Here is a 21,770-nt window from a genome sequence, read left to right on the forward strand (position 1 = left end):
GGAGGTAGAGCCTGCTTTTCATTTTTCTCATGATTTCTTAGTTATTGACTGTAATTTGTTTTTAATGAAAAATGTGGTTTAGCATTACAAGCAATTTTGTTCACTTGAGAAAATAAATTTCTTCTCTAGAGTAAAGTCAGTAGAATTTCCATATATAACTAGGCATTTTAATTTAGGATTTTCCATGGAAGTAGCCTCAAGTCAGCAGTTGTTGCAACAAAAGTGGAACTGGTAAAGACTGCTTTCGTGTCTCCTGAATCGTAATAACACAGTACCTTTAGCTTCTCTTTATAACCTTCTCTCCATGATACCTCCAGTGCAGTACTCCATATCTTTCACCCTAACACCTCACCCTAGGATCTCACCTGCTCTTCTGCACAAAAGATGTCTCTACTGCAAGCACCTGTAGAGCCTTCCCCCATTCACAATTCCACAATTTGCAATCACAATACCCTGTTTTCCTCACATATTCCTTAAATTTGTCCCCTTTTTTTCTCTCCACTCCTTTCCCCATCTTCTCTGTGTCAAAACAAAGCCCAGGCTATTGCCACTCTGGAGCTGCATGTGAAGTGATATGCTGACCAGCACATGTGCTGCGTGGCCATCTGGCTGCCAGCAAACTGAAGGGATTCAACCAGTCAATCATTTCGCTATTTTGCAGTGTACTGGGGCTCAGTCAGACAAGATTTTTATGGGGTGGCTTTTGAGTCTGTCAAGGAAGTGTAGCATATGGCGTTCTTGGTTTCACTTGAAAAGGAAATCTGTATTTTGACAAAGGATGTGTTAGTTCTGTGCATTGATTTTTTTTTTTTTCCCTTAAGGTTTTAAATAGTTATCAAAAACTAGCAGAAGTATCTCATGCCTCTACTGTGAAAAGTAGAATACAGGATGTTGTTGTTCCCGTTACACTTGATAGAAATAGCTGGCAGTGCTTTGCATTGGATTTGTTTGTCTCCAGCTAGAAACTTCAGGAAGTTCTTCACTGAAATAATGCTTTTATGCAATGACTGAAGGATGACATTAAGAGTTAGCATTGGCTAAGTGTTTTCTGTATGTTCGGTATGCTCTGTGTTTCAGTCTCACCCAGACAGGAAAGGACTGATTTGCTTTGCTTCCAGCAACCATTGAGATTGATGAATAATGGGAACAAGCTGGCTGAAATTAATTATGATAAAAATGAAAAGATTATGTTATAAGGGAAACAGCTGAAGGACTTGGCATTGGTTAGGTAAGGAGCTCTTCACTGTGAACATTCAGTCGCTATGAGTTAGCTGAATTCTTGTTTTGGAAGCAAGTTTAAGTTCTCAGGTGTTTAGTCTGTTAAAATTAGACAGTAAGCATCATTACTATGTTTATTATTCTTTTGGATCTGACAAAAGTTTGCTTACCTTTCAGAAATACACTTTTGCAATTTCAGTGCATTCTTTAGTTTCCTCTTAACTGAACCGTCACCATGTACCTCATAGAAGATATTTATGTAGAATAAGTTAGTTTGCATTAAACAAATGATTCCACCTTGAGTGTGCAATGCTGGTGCCTCAAGATGTGAAATTTAAAGGTTGGGTTTTTTTCTCTCTTGGCACATGGCAAGTCACAAAAGCATGCAATGGCTGATTTCAGTACCCTGATTCTCAGGCTGCAATAGTCTCAGATGTGATATAAGGATGAGCAGCCCGTGGGCACCCCGATTCATGACACTTGACTGTAGTCCCTGACGGTATGGCCATTATGAGTAGCGATGCCATACTACAGAGCTTTTCCACCATTGCCCCCGCATCTTCATTGAAACACTGACAGGACATAGCTGTTGTAGAAAGTAGTTCTATGATCTTGATGTCATCCTTCAGAGCTACAGTAAAATAAATAAATGTGGCCTTTTATATGCATAGTGGTATAAAGAAATACCAAAAGAATGAAGGGCATTTCTAGCTTGCTTCTTATTTCCCCTCATTTTAACCTATTCTGTCTTCCAAGCCTTAGCAATATGGAATACAGATTTTCTATGAGAGCTGCTGTGGTTTTCAAAAGTGTAAATTGAATATTCTTTTCTTCTATTTGCATTTTTTCTTGCCGTGTTCCTTGATAGGTCCTCTTTGCATTTTCCTTTTTGCTTTGTGGTTGTTGTGACTTATTTTATAGTCTATTTGTACAATATTGAGTGATGGTATGAAACATGAAATATTCAAAACTTGGTGGGAATACCACCCCAATGCTGGTTTGAGGAAAAGTAGTAACGTTTATTACCTTAATGAAATTATAAACCATTGACACTGAGGCATCTTACTAGCTTTCATTAAATGAATAAAAGACTAGCAAGCTCTTTAACTGAAGAGGCTCTTTGATTAATTCCAGTAGGTAATGAGTCAAAGTCTCAAAATTACAAACTGATAACACTGATAAGTGCTGTATATTTCTGAACCAAACTAAAGCAATCTCTAATGTTGATATTTAATTTATGTTAATGGGGCTTCAAAAATAACATTTTACTGAAGTGATGTAAGTGAAATGAAGTAGAGAATATACATCTCATGTAAACCTTTCAATTTCTTGAAATTTCTTTTAAATTGTTTATCTTCATACACAGTTGTTTAAATTGTCATGAAGTTTATCTTACATTAATATTGACATTTGTATCTTAGTTTCTTTTTTAATGAAAATTCACATTCCACAGTAACCAATATGGCCACAACAATATGACCAAGCTTAGTGTTTCTATCCTAATGTCACTTAGAATCCTGTCTGAATTTAAGTGAAATCTTTATGACTAATGTCACCTGAAATCCCACTCTTGAAAAATATGTTGCACATACTGCAATTGTGCATCAAGTGACAATTCTCTGTCATAAAATTTTGACGAGTCCTACATACTATGATTCAAGTATTCCGTGTGTGTGGATTGGGAAGGATGCTTTGAAGTTTTATGCTAGTATGAACACAGCATGTCTCATTTTTTTCTGTTATTCTAAAATCTTGTGTAAACTATGATGAAAAAATTACTATCAATGTAAATTGATAATTTTGATAACTTCTTTAAGACAGTAACAAGTTTCTTTATGATTTTTGTGGTAATTCTCATACTTATTAATTTGAACACTGAAGTAATGAAAACCTGGAACCAGAGTTCCTGTCATCTCTACGTACATAATCAATGGATATAGCAAAGTTTGAAAACAAATATTGTGTTGTAGTACTGTATGATCTGTGAATAAGATTTTGTAACTTTCAGTTATAAGTTGGGAATTCAGTTTTCCACTTAAAAATGTGTGAAAACCTATCACCTAAAGAGAAAAAAGTAAATTTATAAATAAAAAATTTCTGGTTTTAAAATAAAAAAAAATACATTATTTATTCTTTGAGCAATTTTCCTTACAATTGATCTGAGAATTAACCTCAAAAGCTTTTTCCCACTTTAGGTTTCAAACGTATATAATTTGACGGTGATCCTCTTAATTTTTAAAACTTGAAAATTTTACAGATAAAAAGCTTTGGTGGGCAGACCAGAACTTAGCTCAGATTGGTACCTGTAATAAAAAAGATGGAAGAAACCCAACTGTCCTGCGAAACAAAACTTCAGGTGTTGTACATATGAAAGTGTATGATAAAGCAGCACAGCAAGGTATGTTAAATTTTAAGCATGTTTAACCACCTTTTAGACTGCATAATATCTTTTCCCATCTTATTCTCCAAATGTGGCTAGACCAAGATCTTATGTATTTCATTTTAATTCAGTGATAAATTACTATAGTTATTAAAAACTATATTTTATTACTGAATATAATAGGAAAATTGATTTAGAATATCTGCCTGATATATGTTAATTTATCAGATGTTTTCTGAAGTTTGCACTGTATTGAAGTTTGAAGTTCTGTTAGAGAATCTAAGCTAAAAAAATTTAGTTCATAGAATCATAGAATGTCCTGAGTTGGAAGGGACCCATAAGGATCACCGAGTCCAACTCCTGGGTCCACACAGGACCAGCCGAATCAGGGCATATGAGTGAGAGCGTTGTCCAGACGCTTCTTGAACTCAGTCAAGCTCGGTGGTGTGACCACTTCCCTGGGGAGCCTGTTCCAGTGCCCGACCACCCTCTCAGTGGAGAACCTTTTCCTGATAGCCAACCTAAACCTCCCCCGTTGCAGCATAATTCCATTCCCTTGGATTCTACCACTGGTCACCAGAAGGAGGAGATCAGCGCCTGCCCCTTCGCTCCCCCTCCTGAGGAAGTTGTAGGCCGTGATGAGGTCTCCCCTCAGTTCACTCTAGGCTGAACAAACCAAGGGACTTCAGCCTCTCTTCATCTGTCTTCCCCTCTAGACCCTTCACCATCTTTGTTGCCCTGCTTTAGACACTCTCCGATAGTTTTATGTCATTTTTGTACTGTGGCACCCAAAACTGCATGCAGTACTCGAGGTGAGGCCGTACCAGCACAGTGTGGAGTGGGACAATCGCTTCCCTAGGCCGGCTAGCAATGCGGTGCTTGATGCACCCCAGTTAAATCAGTTAATTTGAGATGAGGTTCACACACTATTGAAACTGTAAGTGAAATATTATGAGAGAATTCATTAATATTCTTAATTATCTATTTGTTTTTAAGACAGTTTAATTCATCTAAACTTACATAAGTAACAGTAGTATAAACCAGAAGTGCGACAGCAGAAAAATGAGGGAATATTGCTAATATTGCCAAAACTTAGTTGGCAAAGTGGGAGCTAAGATAATATGAAAAAGTGTAATTTGGGCCCATGCACACAGGTGTTTTTTTTAATTTGGAGATCAGAAATGAAGAGGTTTGGGACATTCTTTAGAAAGAGATTATTTCTGATTCCAGCTACTTTGAAAACATTCATGGTTCCACTAAAAGGATGAGGATGGGATCTACATGAAACAAATCATTTCATTTTGCAGAGAAGCTTCCAAAAGAACAGAGGATGGAGCTAAGCTGTCTGTTATCTGATGGACAATAAGTAGCCTATGTACAGAGTACATTAATTCAGTTCCATATTGAGCACTTCTGGGAACACTTGCCATTTTCCCTAATCTAGGAAACATCAAAGGTGCTTTGCCAGTCTTGCCCTTACTTTTAAATGTGGTGGTACAGTAAGTAATAAAAATTTAGGCATTCAGTAATGCTTCTATTATTTTAAAATGAACTCCCTACCATGGAGACATATGGATGGCCTGACGAGTGCCCAAATGTTAGCAATATCTGGTCTCTGTGGCATTAATATGTGTCTTCCTTTGTACAAAAGTCAAGAAAAGGAACAGTTCTGTCTTTTTGTACTACTGAATTTTAACCGTAATGAGAGCCCTGAAGTTGTGCAGTGAAATGTCACCTTGCTAGTTTATACTTTGACAGAGCAATGTAAGGGTTCTGGATGTAAGAATTAAACACCATAGATGGGATTCAGCGTTACACTTGCACATTTTTTTTGAAAAGAGTTTTTGCATTTTTTTATGCATCTTGCATTTCATTAGATAAAAGTAACATGAAAGCAAATGTGATGTGAGGGCACTTTAAGATTTCTCTGTACACAAATCTGGTATCGTAGTTTTGGGGGTTTTTTTACTCTACAAATTGTCCTTTTGAGGATACCTGAGACTTTGAAATCTCACCTGTCTTCTCCATTTGTGTGGGTGGATCATTAGAAAACATCTATGATTTTTAGATGAATAAATGCTTTCTATTTCAAAATCAGAAATGCAAAAATAAATGTGACAAATAGCACTCTGATTCATATGGGCTTGGTAACTTGTAATCAACTAATTCCTTGAATGTCTTAGTAGACTTCAAAGTTTCTTCATGAAGCTTCAGATTTCTGAGATGTGTTTATTGTACTGTGTATAATGTTTATTATAAAACTTATTAGAAAGTGTTCATCTATTATTTAAAAATAAACATTGGTTTACTTAGGAAGTAGGAGCATCCATCTGCGAGATCACATTGGAGCGTATCTTAAATATACTAAGCAATTGGTGGTTCTTGAAGATAGAAGGTTAATATAGCATTTGATGAATGAATACATTGTGATCAATTATTTGCTCATGGTCTAGAATAAGATATGCCTTCTAGACTAATGTCAGTGAGATTTCAGCATTGCTACTCACAAATTTAATGTAGTATTTTCACTTTTATCATGTGCTTTCACTTTCAAATAGACAGGTTCTTCTTCAGAAAACTGAATTTCTGAGGGAAAACCCACTACTCTTTACATGCACAGTTTAAATACTATGAGAGAAGCATGGAAGAGTATATGACTAGTAGCACACCTGAAATATTTTATGCATATCTGAACATATAGCTGAACACAACTTGATTTTTGTAGAATTAATAAATTGATGCCAACACCTATTTTTAGTCAGGATTGCACTGTTCAAATTTGGTTGCCTCTTGTCTCTTCTCCCACCATGTTATAGGCAGCAATTCCTGTCAGTTAAACAATGGTGGATGCTCCCAGCTTTGTTTACCAACATCAGAAACCACCAGGACATGTGTGTGTACAGTAGGCTACAACCTTCAAAAAAACCGCATGGCATGCAAAGGTAAAATGCCTTTTAATATTTATTTTAACTAACTTCAGGTTTATGGGAATGCTGTAAGGAGTAAATAAACTTTATTAATTTTAAGTTAAATAACCTTACTTAATATGCTTGATTAAAGCAGTAACAGAGAAATGTCTGTTGTGGTTAGGACAGAATTTAAACTTAGCTTTTAATTTCTTTATTAAGTTTAATTTCTTTATTCAGTTCTACATAGCTTTTTGTGGAAATATTTTGTGGGGGTTTTTTTTCTTTTTTTTTTTTTAAATGTAGGCAGAAAAGCAGACCATCTGCGACATCATTAATAGCAGTGCATATTTGTTCAACGTGATATACCTTATGTATAAACTAAATTACAGGTTACAGTATGTGAAAGGTTGGGTATCTCATCCTATTGCATTGCCCTTAATGTAAAGCAAGGCCTGATTTTTTTGGGGGGGGGGAAGGGGAGCTTTGGGGGTTTGGGTTTTTTTTTTTTTTTGGGGGGGGGGAGGGTTAAATCTTTTGTCTATTTGAGCAGGAAAAAATCAAAACATAGCTTACATCCAAAGTCTTACTTTTTTTCTTGAATACAAAACAGCTTTATGGTCAAGGTACCTTATAGTTGTATTAATTTAGTATTATTTATTCCTATGAGGAATGGCTACTTCATCTAGTTAATAGTAGACTATACATGGAAGCAGAATTAAGCAACATAAATTTGGCATTTCTACTTCAATGCTTTTCATATGTGACTTAATAACATGTTCTTAACATTTTTTATTTCTTTTTAATATAGTCATTTTTACTTTTACAATTACTTCTTCAGATATTTATAACTTTCAGTTGTGGGTTAACGTAAAACTGGTGGATGTTGTGTATTTGAAATGTATTCCTCCTTTATGTCTAGATATACTGCATTGTTCACTAAAACTATGTATTTCTCTCTATTGCCTGTAAAGAAAATGTGCATGACTAAATGAGGTGAGATGAATCCCATGCCTCAATTTACAGCTTTGAGTCCTGCTTTCCACAAGTTCTTTAAAATTGTCTCTAGCCAAATATATACAGAATGTGCAGATGTGCACTGAAAGTATTCTTGAATGTCTCATAATACAAAAACATTTTCTTCTTAGGTTTTAATTTTCAATAGTGCTAATTAATTATAAGGTGATGCTTGAAATGGACAGTGATTCCCTTCTCTTTATAATACTGCATTTATCATTCAATTAGAAATACACCATAATAATTCATGGATGTTTTTTCAAAGAGATGGAATTATCATTCTGGAAAACTATGGAGCAGTATTAGAAAACTATGCCTAGTGCTTGCTGATTCCTCAAGTCTTGTTAATTGGGAAAGTCTACTTTGCTCTCATGGGCTATTTGATTTTTCCCATAGGTATTGAATCATTTCTTATGTATTCTGTTCATGAAGGAATTAGAGGAATTCCTCTTGATCCAAATGATAAAATGGATGCTCTAATGCCTTTATCTGGAACTTCATTTGCTGTGGGCATAGACTTCCATGCAGGTAAATATTAAGTACAGTTTATTTGATATATCATAAATATTGTATACTATTCTGATAAATGAAATAACCCCCCAGTTTTTCAACCTTCTAAATAATTACAACTTTATTTGAAGGAATTGGAAGTTGATTGTGTGTTACAATGTTAACCTCTAGCTATTTATTATTTACAGTAAATAGGAAAAGTTCTATTATGTATATGTAGATTGTACTAGCAACACTATCCACTGTTTTTCAGTGCAGACATCACTGAGGACTGGAGAGGAAACTGGTGGCTTTAGAGAAAGCGGTCATAAATCCGTAGGAAAGCAGGTTTCATTAGTTCCTTTTTCATAGAAAAAAAACCTTGTTCCTGTCATGACATTTTTTTCACTGAATTTTCTTAGTCCTATGTACTGAACCTAGCAGGTGGTTTCAACGGCTGAATGGAATGGTTTTCTTTCTGGCCAATAAAGCTCAGCCACTTCACTGCAGTGTACAAGCCAACTCCATATCCATATTCCTTTTGCAAGCAGATGCCCTAACAGCCTGAAGAACAGGCATTTCTGTCTTAAGTACACTATAGACCTTTCAGTGGCAATGTATAAACAGAAAACAGTTTTTAGTTTAGCCTCATAAATTTGGTATGAAATTAGGCAGTTTCTGTTTTGCATACATGCGAAGGAAGGTGGAAGGAAATTAAGGATCAGACCCTGAAAAGTGGTTGGGTACATCTCCCACTGATACTTAAAGGTGTCTGAATATCTTCAAAGGAATTAGGAATTTTTAGTTAATTTACAGTAAGAAATCTGTGACCAAGTAGTGACCTAAAAACATCTTGTATCTCCATATTTTAAACCCATTAGCTCTTTGACCTTTTAAACTGATTTTTTCATGAGCTGTTTTTCTTTCCCCTTGAGTTTACAAACTAGCAGTTTAGAAACAAAATTTTAAGTTACCTATGTTATATACGTATGGACACTGGCCTCCTGAAATGTATCATTATTTTGTCATACTCCATTGTTTTTCACGTTGAAATAAATTCTGACCATGAATTCAGCATTGAGAGATACTAAGTTTTTGCTTAAGTATATGTTAGGCTAAGTCTTCATATTAAAACCAGACCTTTTTCTGCTTGTTCTGTTTGACTACTTCATCACACAAATATCACTAATTTTTGTTAACAGGTGAGGAGTTAAACTCATCAAAGTCTTCTCTTCTTTTGGCCTGCCTTCTGCACTGATGCTCTTGTACCTCTGCTCTCCCTAGCAAAATTCCAAGTTCACTCAACATTTTACAGTGCCCTCATACTTGTGTATTTTGCTTTCAAATCAGTGACAGCTTATGTTCATAGCTTTCGTTATGTCATAGGTATAGTTCAGTCACAGTCTACTGAGACATAAAAATCACTTAAAAGCCAATGCCTTTGTACACATATCATAGATGGGAAAGACTGTGATACAGATTATTTCATCTATTTCTGGAAAGATACAGGACAATAGAGAAGTCATAGCTATGTATGTTTTTGACACGGAGTACTAAGACAATGCAGTTGGGTTTTCCAGGCATTATATTTTTTATTCTAGTATACTTACCTTAAAAAATACCATTTTTTAATTCAAGTCTTGCACGCTTTACAAAATTATGATATGTAATACAGAAATCTGAAAATTGACCTTTTCATTCTAAAATACTGATATTAGGATTTTATTGGTAATTTTGCATCTTGTGTTTTCTTTGGGGGTTTTTTTCCACATAGTCTAATTATGGGATGTGCTAGCTCATACTTTAGAGACCTTTGTTTGGACTTTGCTAGTCAATATCAAATTAATACTTTGGTAGACTAAGTTGTGTACTAATTTTTAGCTTTTCAGAGAAATGAGATTTGAGGAAGGATGAAATTGAGTGAGGCTCACCAATTTGCGTGAGGATCAGTTACAGCACAGGGAACATGAATACGATTGACAGTGACAAATGCATTGCTAAACATGAATGTAAATCTTCTGTGGCAGTGCAATCACAAGGGGATAGTGTGTCATAAAAAGTTACAGTGCAACTTTCAACTGCATTTCAGCTTAAAAAGCAATTGTTTTCCTCACTTGATACCTTACCTTGAATTTTCTGAATTCAGTCCTAAAGCCTTCGTTCATCAAATATAATTCAGAAGGCAAGTGGAAGTACTTCCAGATTTCATCTTGCTTTTTTTCACTTCGTAACTATTGCTTGCATTTCATTCTTAATCGTAAAATGTTCCCAAATTCCGATCTACTCTAAGTAATGTTTAGGTACGCAAAGTGGCTAAAATACATTAACATATGCTAATAGTATAGTGTATCATACTTAAAAGACTTATGGCAATATTTTTTGCAGACATGAAAGGGCTAGAAGATAAATGCACTTTTTTTCTTCCTATATCTTGATATCTCTAAATTTTCAATAAAGAACTACAAAAGTGGTTTTGACCTTTGGACTTTTTTAGAGGTTGTTGGGAAGTGGGGTTGCCAGTGTTATTTAAGACATAGATTTATAAAACTGAGTGTGATCCTAGTAGTCTTTCATTTCTGTATTGTTAGAGGTAATGGCATTGATTCTTCCCTGCTGCCAAAGACTTCTTCACAGTATGTCAGGCAAATGCCCGTTGTTTTTTACCTCTTGACATTATTCTAGGAAGCTCACCATACTTTTTACCTTAGTATCTGGTTTGCATTTTTTTAAATCATTATTTCATATGGTGGGAGATGCTGTGGTTCAGCTTGGTTTGGTTAGAGGAGAATCTGCACGGCAGAGAAGCACTACTGTATTTGAGACATCAAGGGCATTCTAAGTATTGAAGAAACACGAACGTCATGTTTATTTGCAGAGTCATCGTCTGCAAATTGATGGGTAGAACTATGTCTCCAAGAAAGTGATCCTGTTCATCAGGAGACACTCTCTTAACTCCTACTGGCACAAACTACTTAATGACTAGTAGTATTTCCGTCTTTTTAAAGTACAACAGTGCCAAGTGGTTACGTGAATATTTTCATTAGTGCCGAAAAGCCTCCATAAAGGTGGAGTAATAGTTAAAAGTGTGGATAGTTTTGAAAGAATATGGTGTTATTGCTGAGCCCCTTTTAGTTCTGCAGTAGTTCATCTAAGAAACAGCTTAAGATTTGCAAGATTTTGCCTCTGAAAAGCAGAGTCTTCCCAATCCCTCACTGAGTTTTGCTGAACTTAGTGGAATCTGGGAACCCAGAGGCATTCTGTCACATTTTTCCCTGCCTTTGTCTCCATTTTCTGTTCCCCTCTTACTCATGCCGTTGTTGTGCCTCCAGGCATTTGAATCTATGGTGTACATACAGGTGTGAATAGGTAGGAGGAGAATAGATTTTACTCTCTTTGTTCAAGCAAAGCATTTTGAACATTTACACACTAAGCTGACAAGGCCTGGCAAAAAGGGTAATACTCAACAAATATTTTATATGTTGAATTTTGAGTTACGGGTTTTTATTAGCAAAATACTAATGAACTAAATGGAATTAATTTTCAGTGTTTGCTGATAAGCTGCCTGTGGACTGTAGGAGTCAATGTGGGGCCATGGTTACTAACGCTCACCACTTAGCAAAATGTTTGTAGAGGCTGTCTAAAGTTGGAGACAGTTGTTTCCCATTTTGTGGCGACTCATTTCTAGGTAGTAATTCTCTTCTCTTCAGATTCCAGCCATAGAATAGATAAATAGGTACTGAAGGCTCCAGATTGAGTATAGGCTTTCTTTCCATCTGTCCGAAGCCAGAACTGACTTCAGGAACCAGATCCTGAAGGGAGTTTTCATCTCCATCTCTGTTATTTTTCAGAGCAATTGGGAAAATAAAACAGGTTTGTGCAATTATTAATATTAATAGTGCTACCTGACAGAGACAGATTGACACACAGATCGGTGAAAACGTCATCCTCTTTTCTAAGCGAGCAGACTACAACAAAATAAAGGCCAATTGCTTAATCTGAATTCCTGTGAGCTTATTCTGCATAGCATGAGTCTTCAGCAATTTAGTCCTACTGAGAATGTTGTGTTTTATTGAGATACGTAGAACTTTGATTATTAGCAGAAAGGAACCCATAAAAATTACTGTCTCCATAAAATGAGAGGAGTTTGTCATTTGGATCAAGTGCAAACTGAAACTCAGCAAATGTGGTATTATCTATATTTGAAACCCACAGGGATCTTTATTAGTTTAATGAAAATTAAATCTGTGGGTATTTGCACACTGTAGAGCACAAGAGTATAGTTTTTTTCCTTTTCTTAAGCTATCATTAAGTACCTGAAAATCAAAAAATATTCTCCACTGTAATGTATAGAACATAGTGACTGAAAAGTTCTGCATTGCTATAACAATTTAACAGTATTAGAACAGTACAATAACATTTAACAGTACTTCAGGAAGAAAATATTTTTTTTTTCCCCTTGGTGCATCTTTGAGCAATTATATCAAATGTCATAGTCAATGCATTTTACAGCTATGTTTAATGAAGATTTAATTCAAGATACAAAATGTAGGCAAGTAAGGCGGAGGACTGTAAAAGAATATGAGAATTTTAAGGAAATTATGTGTTAGCTATGGTTTAATATCAATGTATGGTTGAATAATTATTATCTTTGCATGCTCAAGCTGTTAGCATTTCCTTTTAAGGATACTTTCTAGAAGCAGTGAACTGCATGTGCTTTGTGAACTTCCTCCAACATAGCAAATATTACTTGAATTTCCCTGATTAGTTCCAGTCCCAAAACTATTTCCATAATTTTTGTTTGTATAACAGATTCATTCTGCTTAAAAATTCTGATCATTTTACAGGAACACTATCAATTAAATAAAAATCCAATCAAACTGATGTTAAAATAGTATTCCCTGTAATATTAGTCTTGAAAACATGTTTTTCTTTAATATTGGGAAGTATTTTTATATCTCTGAAGTTACATCAGCATATCTCTATGATTTTCATGTCTTTGCCCTCCTTTTTTGTACATGTACATAACTTTCTACCTGTTTGTACTCAGGTCAGGTATATTGTGTTTGAAGGGAAATGATCATTAACAAAACAAACCTGTGTTATAAAATACTGCATTTCGCAGGAAGTAATTTAGTAATTTAGATAGATTTTTAGTGGTTGTTGTGTGTAATCATATATTTTAAAGAGAAGTATAATTTTTTTAAAATAGGTTTTATCTTTTTAACATGTGATTATCTGGAAGCAAATCCAGGTAATTCAGTTGTTTGAATTTTTGGATTATTGAAAAACACTATTTTAAGAAATAGTCATTTAAAAGTATTCTCTGTGGGAAAACAGCACTACAAAGTCAGTTGTGCTGTATACATTAACATTTATTCATGGAAGTGATACCACAGAGATCTCTGTATTCTCATAACTGAGCTTCTTAGGTGTTATGTGGATTGTTGTTCACGTGGCTGACTTAAATGGTCATAGTATGAATACAAAAAGTGCTTTATTTTTATGGAGGTGAATTAAAGTAGAATATGAAATACATATATTTCACTTGTAGAATATCTTATCCAGTGGTAAACATAATGGAAAAAAATTATTAACTATGTACTTTCTGATAAAACTTTGTAGTAATTCTGTATATCTCATATTCCTCTGAAGGATATTTGTCATAAAAATACGCACAATCATAGATCAGTATCTTATTGTTGAATGTATGTGCAGTTACTATTAAGATCTGTGTAATTTTCATACTCATTTAAAATAACTAGCAAAACACGTGACTCCAGTATGTGATTATCAAACTATATGTCTGGGATACTTGAAGTCAGAACTTGTCATTTGTTTTATTGTATGCCATTTCTTCCAAATATAATTTGCCAAAATGAGAGGTGATGTGGCTAGGGCTCTTGAACATACCAAACCGCTTGGTTTTGCTTTTTTCTTTTCTTATATATACACATATATACATGTGTGTATATATACGTATATATATATATTTATGTATGAAATATATCTGTGTATATATATGTAAAAAGATATATTACATAAATATGTATAGATTCTCTCTCTCTCTTATGGAATTAAAAGCAGATATATAAAGCATGAAAAAATAAAGAAGGAACAAATAATATTTATCTCTGAGCAACGTCTTTCCCAGACAAAATAGCTCACCCAGAAGGTCCCCAGGTGAAGACTTTAAAACCAGAACGTGGGTTGCAGCATGACTGCGTCATTAACTCAGAGCTCTGTCAATGGAAATACAGAGAATTCTGCTTGAGGGACTTCATCACTTTGTTTGCCCCATCTCTTTATCAAGGGTACTTTGTGGCAACAAAGGGGAGTGCATGTCTGTGCTTTGGCCGCTCCAAATTCTGAGCTTGGCTGTCAAGTTTAGATGGTCAGTGAAAATAAGTTTGTACTGTAAGACTACGTAATGGTCCCTCCCTTCTGCCTTACGGACAGCCAGCTGCAGCAGAATAGCATGGAAGACAACTGAAATGCTTTAAAACACCAAAAGAGACTCTTAATGAATGCTTGTCAGGACATTTAAAATTAAAGACGAATTGTGGATCGAGTAACTTTTTTATGCCTTTATCTGTATATCACTCTCAAATGTCACACTTTTTTTTTTTCTAGTTAAATTTTTTGATACTGCCAAAATTCAATCTTTATGATTACTGAAGGAAAAGACTGTATAGGCAGTTTTACACTGTAGTTTTTCACACTCCTAAATATTTTAGAATTGTGATTAATAAATAAAATAATATGTTTTTCAAACATTTATTCCATTAGGAGAAAAACCACCACAACATATTTATTGTGATTTTTAACAGGGTTAGTAGCTTCCATCTGTTGTCATGGCCCTATTGCGATATACATGCAGTACTAAACAACGAGCAGAAAACCTAGAATTCTGATTTTTTTTTTTTTAAAGGAAAAAAGAGTAAGGAATTAAAGATGATAATTTTGATACCATTATTCTGTTTACTCTGAGACATTAATCAAGTTACAGTTGGCAGGTTTTACAGTTACTGATATAGATACTTGGACTGAAGTAACTGAATTAATCCAAGAATCATTGCCATGTATTTTATAGGAAATGATACGATCTATTGGACAGACATGGGTTTCAACAAAATTAGCAGATCTAAACGAGACCAAACATGGAAAGAAGACATAGTTACAAATGGTTTGGGAAGAGTTGAAGGCATTGCAGTGGACTGGATAGCAGGTAGGTCTTAACCTGCTTCAGGAATTGTCATGATTTCTGACAGTACGCTCGTGCATCTTCAGCTCCAGACGAATATCTTGGCTTGCTTTCAGCTCTCATTTCTAATATTCCAAATGTCTAAGTGTTTTTCTTTGAAGATACCACCACTTTTTTTTTTTCCAGTTTTACTACAGACAGAAAAATTATTTATATATCTTGGACACTAATTCTTAGATGAACAGTCTCAATGCTGACAATCACAAATACAAGTTCATACTTTAAAACAGAAGGCTGAATAGGACTAGAAGTAACAAATATAAGATACATATAAGTTAAAATGCAGCAGTTAGTTTCTGGTCCTAACTTACGCACGTAAGATTTAAACACTTTTCAAGTAGTCTTTTCTTGTTCCAGTAACTTCAAGGTATTTTTCCTAGGTAACATATACTGGACGGATCATGGCTTCAACTTAATTGAAGTTGCCAGGCTCAACGGCTCATTCCGATATGTAATTATATCCCAGGGTTTGGACCAGCCAAGATCTATTGCGGTACACCCAGAGAAAGGGTAACATGACCATGGCTACTTGCATTTCTTTTAAAGTTTGCATGCTAGCACTGAAGCTCTTAGATGAGTAAATCAAGGTCTTCGTGCTAATAGATAGGCATTTAATAAAACCCAAAAGGCTTGTATTGGAAACTGTTGTACTGTAACTAAGCACAGGTGGAATGACGTGTTGCTCTTATCATATGCTGATTTTTTTCATTGGTCTCTGTATACATGGCTTTCTTTGCAAAACAGTTTTCGTTTTCTAAGACAATAATTTCAGCTGAAGTTTAGACATTGCTTGGAAGCATGCTTAAATCTGTTCTTAAGTTTCCAGCAAATCCAAGGAAGTCACATTAGCTAATGAAGACCTTGATGTCATGATAAAATCATAGAACTTGGTAATCCTTGGTAGTTATAAATTCTAGTATCAGGTAACATCCCACTACAACACCTAAGGAAATTGCCCAAGGTAGCTGAAAGTAATGTGAGATGAAGCGTGCAGGTAAAAGAGTAAGGGTTGTCAAAAATGACATCTGTATTCATCCAACTGTTTGCTGAGAGTAGGGACTGCACTGCAGCATGAGCAGAAATGGAGAACATGCGCTTCCAGCTCCAAAACTATTGTTGGCAGAGCTACAACTAAAACAGAAGCAGTGAATTCTGCAAAGAATTCCCATCTTTTTTGCATGGGAATATGAAATGTACTTTCTGAGGAATAGGGATATAAGCAAGACTCAGTGGATTTAACTGCTACGCTTACCCTGCTAAAACAGAAGCACTAAATGGTGTGTATCAAAATCTTAAAGAAGTATTTGAGCAACTACCTGCCCCCAAAGCCAGAGATGATGCTGTAACTCATTTTCCACAGATTCAATCAAATCAGTATCTCACTATTTTGAGGAAAGCAGTCTCTGTACTCAGAGGATTTTGCAGCCATAGTAATGAAGAATTCTGACGTCTCACTGAGGCCAGATTGATACCAGTGATGCAAAATGCCATTTGGATCTTTGCCATGATTTCTTTATGAGAATTTAGACATAGTGATCTGTGTATTTTGCAGACCAGAGCATTGCAACTGAATGTATTTAAGAATGAAGGTGAAAGCAATAACAGGTTTTATTTTCTGCATAATGTAATAGCTATTGCCAGAAATCATTACAGCTGTGTTCGTATAGCACCACTGGTTGCTTGGCAGTATCTGCTAACAGTTTAGGATTAATGTCGTTGTTCAGAGTAGGATCTTCTCCAGATCCTAGTCAGGATCTGTCTCAATCATTATTATATTTTTGTCCTTAACATATTAGAATAGCTGTGCTCTTCTGTTAGAAAAATAATAATTAAAAAAAATACTTTTGAAGGTAAGTATGCAGAAGCCTCATAAAATTCTTCTGACCAGAAGGGTAGACCAAACTTCTTCAAAACGATAGTTAATTTACAATGTAATTTTCCTCAACATGTATATAATGGATTTGCTATACACATATACAGATAGGTTTTCACCCCTTCCTTACACCAAAGGAAAGGAAAGGAAAAGCCCCCATGAAGTCTATGAGTACTAATTGCAGCAGATGCAGTTTCTCTGGAGAATCCTTAGAATATAATATTAATAATAATATAAATTATATAAATAAAATCCATTATTTTTAACTAGATAATAGGTGTAATCAACTCTTCTGCAGTATTTGGAGAGGGAAGATGGGTTGTAGCTGAGATCCAGCATTTAACCGTTGCTATAGGGAAGAGTAAATGCAAAACCCTTGACACAATAATATTTATACTGCTATTGATAGAATAGTTGTTTACTAAGGTGTGGATTTTTTTTATTTTAATGACAGTATTTTCACATGATGCTTTCTGACTCAACAGTTCATGGTTTTATTTTAACGAAAAGATAAGTGTGCACATAAGCAGATGAAATAATAGCCAACAATATTAACAAGATTCTTTGGAAAGAAACAGTTCCTGCTTTTAAGTTAATGGAGACTTGGAGATGCCACTGAACCATCTTCTTAGGTCTTAGAATAGTCTAATGTCACCAAACAGGCAATATTAAAAAAAAGCGGTTAAAATAAAATTTGGAGGAGTTTGAATTATTGCATTTGAAACAACAAACCAGTAAAGACGAGAAATGCTAAATATAGAAATGAATTTAGTTGTGAAACATTCCTTAGATGTTTTGATCTTGTCGAGTTTTTACATTAGTTTTTGGATATGTATAGAATGCTTAAGTAAACGTAGGAGGAGAAGACCACCAATTAGTAATTGTTTTACATGTCGGGTAGAACAGTGTATCTTCTGTGAAAATAGGTAAGCTTCATCTCTGTTTCGGGGCGTTTTTGTGGGTTTGGTTTTGTTTTTTTTTTAATATTGTGCCACAAAATGGTATCTTGAGATGTCTCCAATCAAAGTTTCTTCACAAGAAGGATAACAATGTTTTTGCTAGTGAAGTACAGGTATACCTTTCTGTGGGAAGATTAAGGCCTTTTTGCCCTCTATGTTATTGTCATATCTCTTTCCCTTTATGAGGCAAAACTTTCAAAGGTATTCTTCCCTCCCCTTGCCCTGACTTAACATTCTTCATTCCTCTTGAAGCTTGAGTTGACAGCTATAAGAATGGAGAGGAAAATAGCAGTTATTAGATCTCGTTGAATCTGCCAGTTATACCAAGATATGTAGCAGCCAGCATTCAGCTGGTTGGTAACATTATTTATTGTTACTAAGGAAAAAGTTAAGAACGTGTAGTCTTACAAAGGAGTGTCTTTGTCCCTCGTCAGGTAGACTTCTTCATATAACATACACTTGGCTGACTAGGGGTTTTTTCCCAATTAAATAATAGTTTTCTGATCAAGCTCGGATTTGTGATTGAAATATGGAATTAAGCTCATACTAAAATAATTCTTAGACTTTGAAGATACTTCCTTCAAAAACATGTTTAGAATTTCATTTGTGTTTAGAGTTTGGGGTGGCAGGGGGAAGTTTAAACTCTGATATTTCATTTTTTTTCTAAAAAAGAGTGTTTTGAAAGTTGATTCCAGGCCAGCATCAAATTTCCGCCACTTGCATCTCCATGCCAGCTACGTAAATTATGTAGGGGATAGTTCTGAAATAAGTTGAGTCGTAGTTATTTTAGCATTGCAATGTATACACCGAACGTGTTGGTAGCATATTGCTACCTACAAAGGTCCAGGAAACAAGTATTTTAGGTGGTACTTCCCAAACCTTTTGGGAAGATATGGGAAGATCAAGTTTTTCTATACTAGTTAATAGTTTGTGTAAGTTTGTGTATCAGTATATTTATAATCATTAATGCTCTAAGTACTATGAAGTAACTTTCTTTACATTTTTGGCAGCTATTCGGGATTTTTTTGGAGGATTCCAGATTCATGCAACCTGCTAATTATGGCTTTTAGGTTTTAATTTTTTTTTTTTTTTCTCAGAGTAACTAGTCTAAGGAAAGAGCACAGAATGTTTACTTCAGGTATATTGAATGCCTGCCTTTCTGTAGTCAACATTTAGCTGATGTCCTGTGTTAAGAAAGTACCTCTGAAGAGATGCCTGAAAGCAAGTTTAGTTCTGTTTAGAGATGCTGTTAGTAATCTGGTTAAAGTTGTATTAAACTTAAGCAGTGATTGTTGATATCCAGCTGGTTAATACTGTCTTTTTTAACTTTTCTAAAAGATATTTTTAATTTAGCTAATGTAGCAGTTCAATTTCCTAATGTAGTGTTTTATAGTTAGTATTCATATTACTGTTTGTTATGTCAAGAAATATGAGAAACAATAGATTTTATGATAGCCAGAAAGCCCTACAATTAGGGCCAAAGTAAGGAGGACATTGTTTCAGAAGCTAAATTTGATGAGCCAATTATGAGATCCATATTTGTTCTCCCCTGTCCTGTTTTTATCACTCTTTATTTCACATATCTGCAGTCATCTAATTAAATATAGCTATTTAACAACAGCTGGGTATAATTATATTACCAGACTCAGGGGCAGAAGTGGTTAGTAATGCAGAGAAGACTTTTGTAATCTTTAAAGCAAATACATACATTCCACCCGGAGAAAAACAATGGAGAATGGTTTTGTATGTTCTGTTCACTTCGTGTACAGTGTGTTACTAAACAATGTTTTAGTGTGCGCTTGTGACTATTGGCTATGAAAATGCTTCTCTTCAGGCGATTAGTAATATGCTAGACCTCAATTGCGTTATCTTAGAAGGCGATTTCTGGGTCAGAATGTATATATATTTGTGTGTGTGTTTATAATATATTTTAACACAAATATATAAACATACATATATATATTTGTAGACACATAGACATGTACTTAAAGCTATTCTATAAGTTACTGTTCAGTAAAGAAAGTGCTCTGTGTAGATTAACTGGCCTTATTTTGCTATACCTTAAAGCAACAGATTGAGAAGTGAGAGGTCAAGGCAGAAGTCTGACCTAGCATCTTATCCCAAAATAGTGATGTTACAGTTCCAGTCAGTATACAGTAATAAAAAATTAGATAAGGAAGATGCAGATTCTTCCCATGGGCATCAGGGAGAACAGGAAAAACATTTTCTTCCCAAATAAAATCCTTTTGCTGTACCATTTCCCACAGTGCTCCTCACTGCTTCTTATTTAAAACATTTTTAAGTTAGACATACCTCTCTTGTATTATCACATTTGCTAGTAATTAGATGCAAGAGTTTCTGTTCCAGTATTTTTTTTTCTAGTTTGCTTTTATTTTCCCAAGCACAAAGCTGAAATCTTTAAGGAATAGAATTGCATATTGACTGATCAAATACAGTTTTAAGAATTACTTCATATATAATTTGCAAAAAATCTCCCAACAAAGTGTTCTATGAAACAAGTATTATGAAACTTTTAATCTCTTAAGATTTAGAGACTTGAGCCTTCTTATGCTTTTTAAATACCTATTTAATGCTAATGGTGCATTTTGTTTGCAATTGAAGTTCAGTATTACATATTTTCAACTCTTATTTTGATGCTAAATTTTAATTGGTAATTTCTACAACATTTTAGGTATTTATTTTGGACAGAGTGGGGACAGACTCCCTGCATAGGCAAGGCACACTTAGATGGGTCCGAGAAGGTTGTGCTTGTGAGCCTGGGGATTTCGTGGCCTAATGGGATTTCCATCGACTATGAGGTTAGTTCCTCTGTCTTCCAGTATGTGCTTAAATATTAGTAAATATTAGTATTTGTTACATTTCATTAAAGCCAGCTGGTCTTCCACTTTGATGTAATCTTAATGACTCTTAATTAAATACTTGGACAAGACTGCTGATGTTTCCTTTAAAATTAATCTTTAGGAAAATAAATTATATTGGTGTGATGCTCGTACCGACAAGATAGAAAGAATTGACCTTGAGAGTGGAGGGAATCGGGAGATTGTGCTGTCAGGGAGCAATGTGGATATGTTTTCAGTCGCGGTGTTTGGAGCTTACATCTACTGGTCTGACAGGTAATTTATTTTTCATAAGTATTTGAGTCTCAAAATGTTATTTCAGTGCCAGGTGCTTCACCTTTGTAGGATTAGCCATTCCTTAGCAAGGTCATAGAATGGATCACAGAAACCTATGCAATTTGCAAAGAAAGGGCATTTCTGATGCTGAAAGCTAAAGCATATCAGTGTCATAGATGAGACCAGGTTTCCTCACCTTTTGTTAGGTGAACTCTCCACTGCCCTTCAGTCATTTGTTTGGTGTAAATTAGTTGAGGATTGTTGATGAGACATCTTCAACTTTTTTGGCAGAGCACATGCAAATGGCTCTATTAGAAGAGGCCACAAGAATGAGGCCACGGATGCTGTGACCATGAGGACTGGCCTTGGAATAAACCTGAAGGAAGTGAAAGTCTTTAATAGAGCACGAGAGAAAGGTTGGCTGTTCTTAAGGATGCTATTAATTGTTTTAATATCACCTGCTACTTTTTATGTATATTAAAGCATATGGAAAGTTAAGTAATCACTGATTTTATCTCCACTTTTTACTCTTG

The 21,770-nt window shown here is 34.9% G+C and overlaps 1 protein-coding gene across 7 annotated transcripts in view; it reads left to right on the top strand.

The window, feature by feature from the left end:
- LRP1B (LDL receptor related protein 1B) overlaps positions 1-21,770 on the top strand; it is a 738,176-nt gene that overhangs the window by 539,020 nt on the left and 177,386 nt on the right. For all 7 annotated transcript variants that reach the window (XR_008577717.1, XM_054830556.1, XM_054830557.1 and 4 more), the window contains 8 exons: positions 3,476-3,616; positions 6,415-6,540; positions 7,918-8,049; positions 15,101-15,235; positions 15,652-15,781; positions 20,796-20,922; positions 21,086-21,237; positions 21,529-21,653. Coding sequence is in view for 6 of the 7 variants with exons in the window: in XM_054830556.1 (XP_054686531.1) it covers positions 3,476-3,616; positions 6,415-6,540; positions 7,918-8,049; positions 15,101-15,235; positions 15,652-15,781; positions 20,796-20,922; positions 21,086-21,237; positions 21,529-21,653 (1,068 nt within the window). In the remaining variant the exon portion in view is untranslated. The remainder of the gene's footprint in view (positions 1-3,475; positions 3,617-6,414; positions 6,541-7,917; positions 8,050-15,100; positions 15,236-15,651; positions 15,782-20,795; positions 20,923-21,085; positions 21,238-21,528; positions 21,654-21,770) is intronic.

Source organism: Grus americana, chromosome 6 (genome assembly GCF_028858705.1).
Source record: "Grus americana isolate bGruAme1 chromosome 6, bGruAme1.mat, whole genome shotgun sequence".
Lineage (NCBI taxonomy): Eukaryota > Metazoa > Chordata > Aves > Gruiformes > Gruidae > Grus > Grus americana.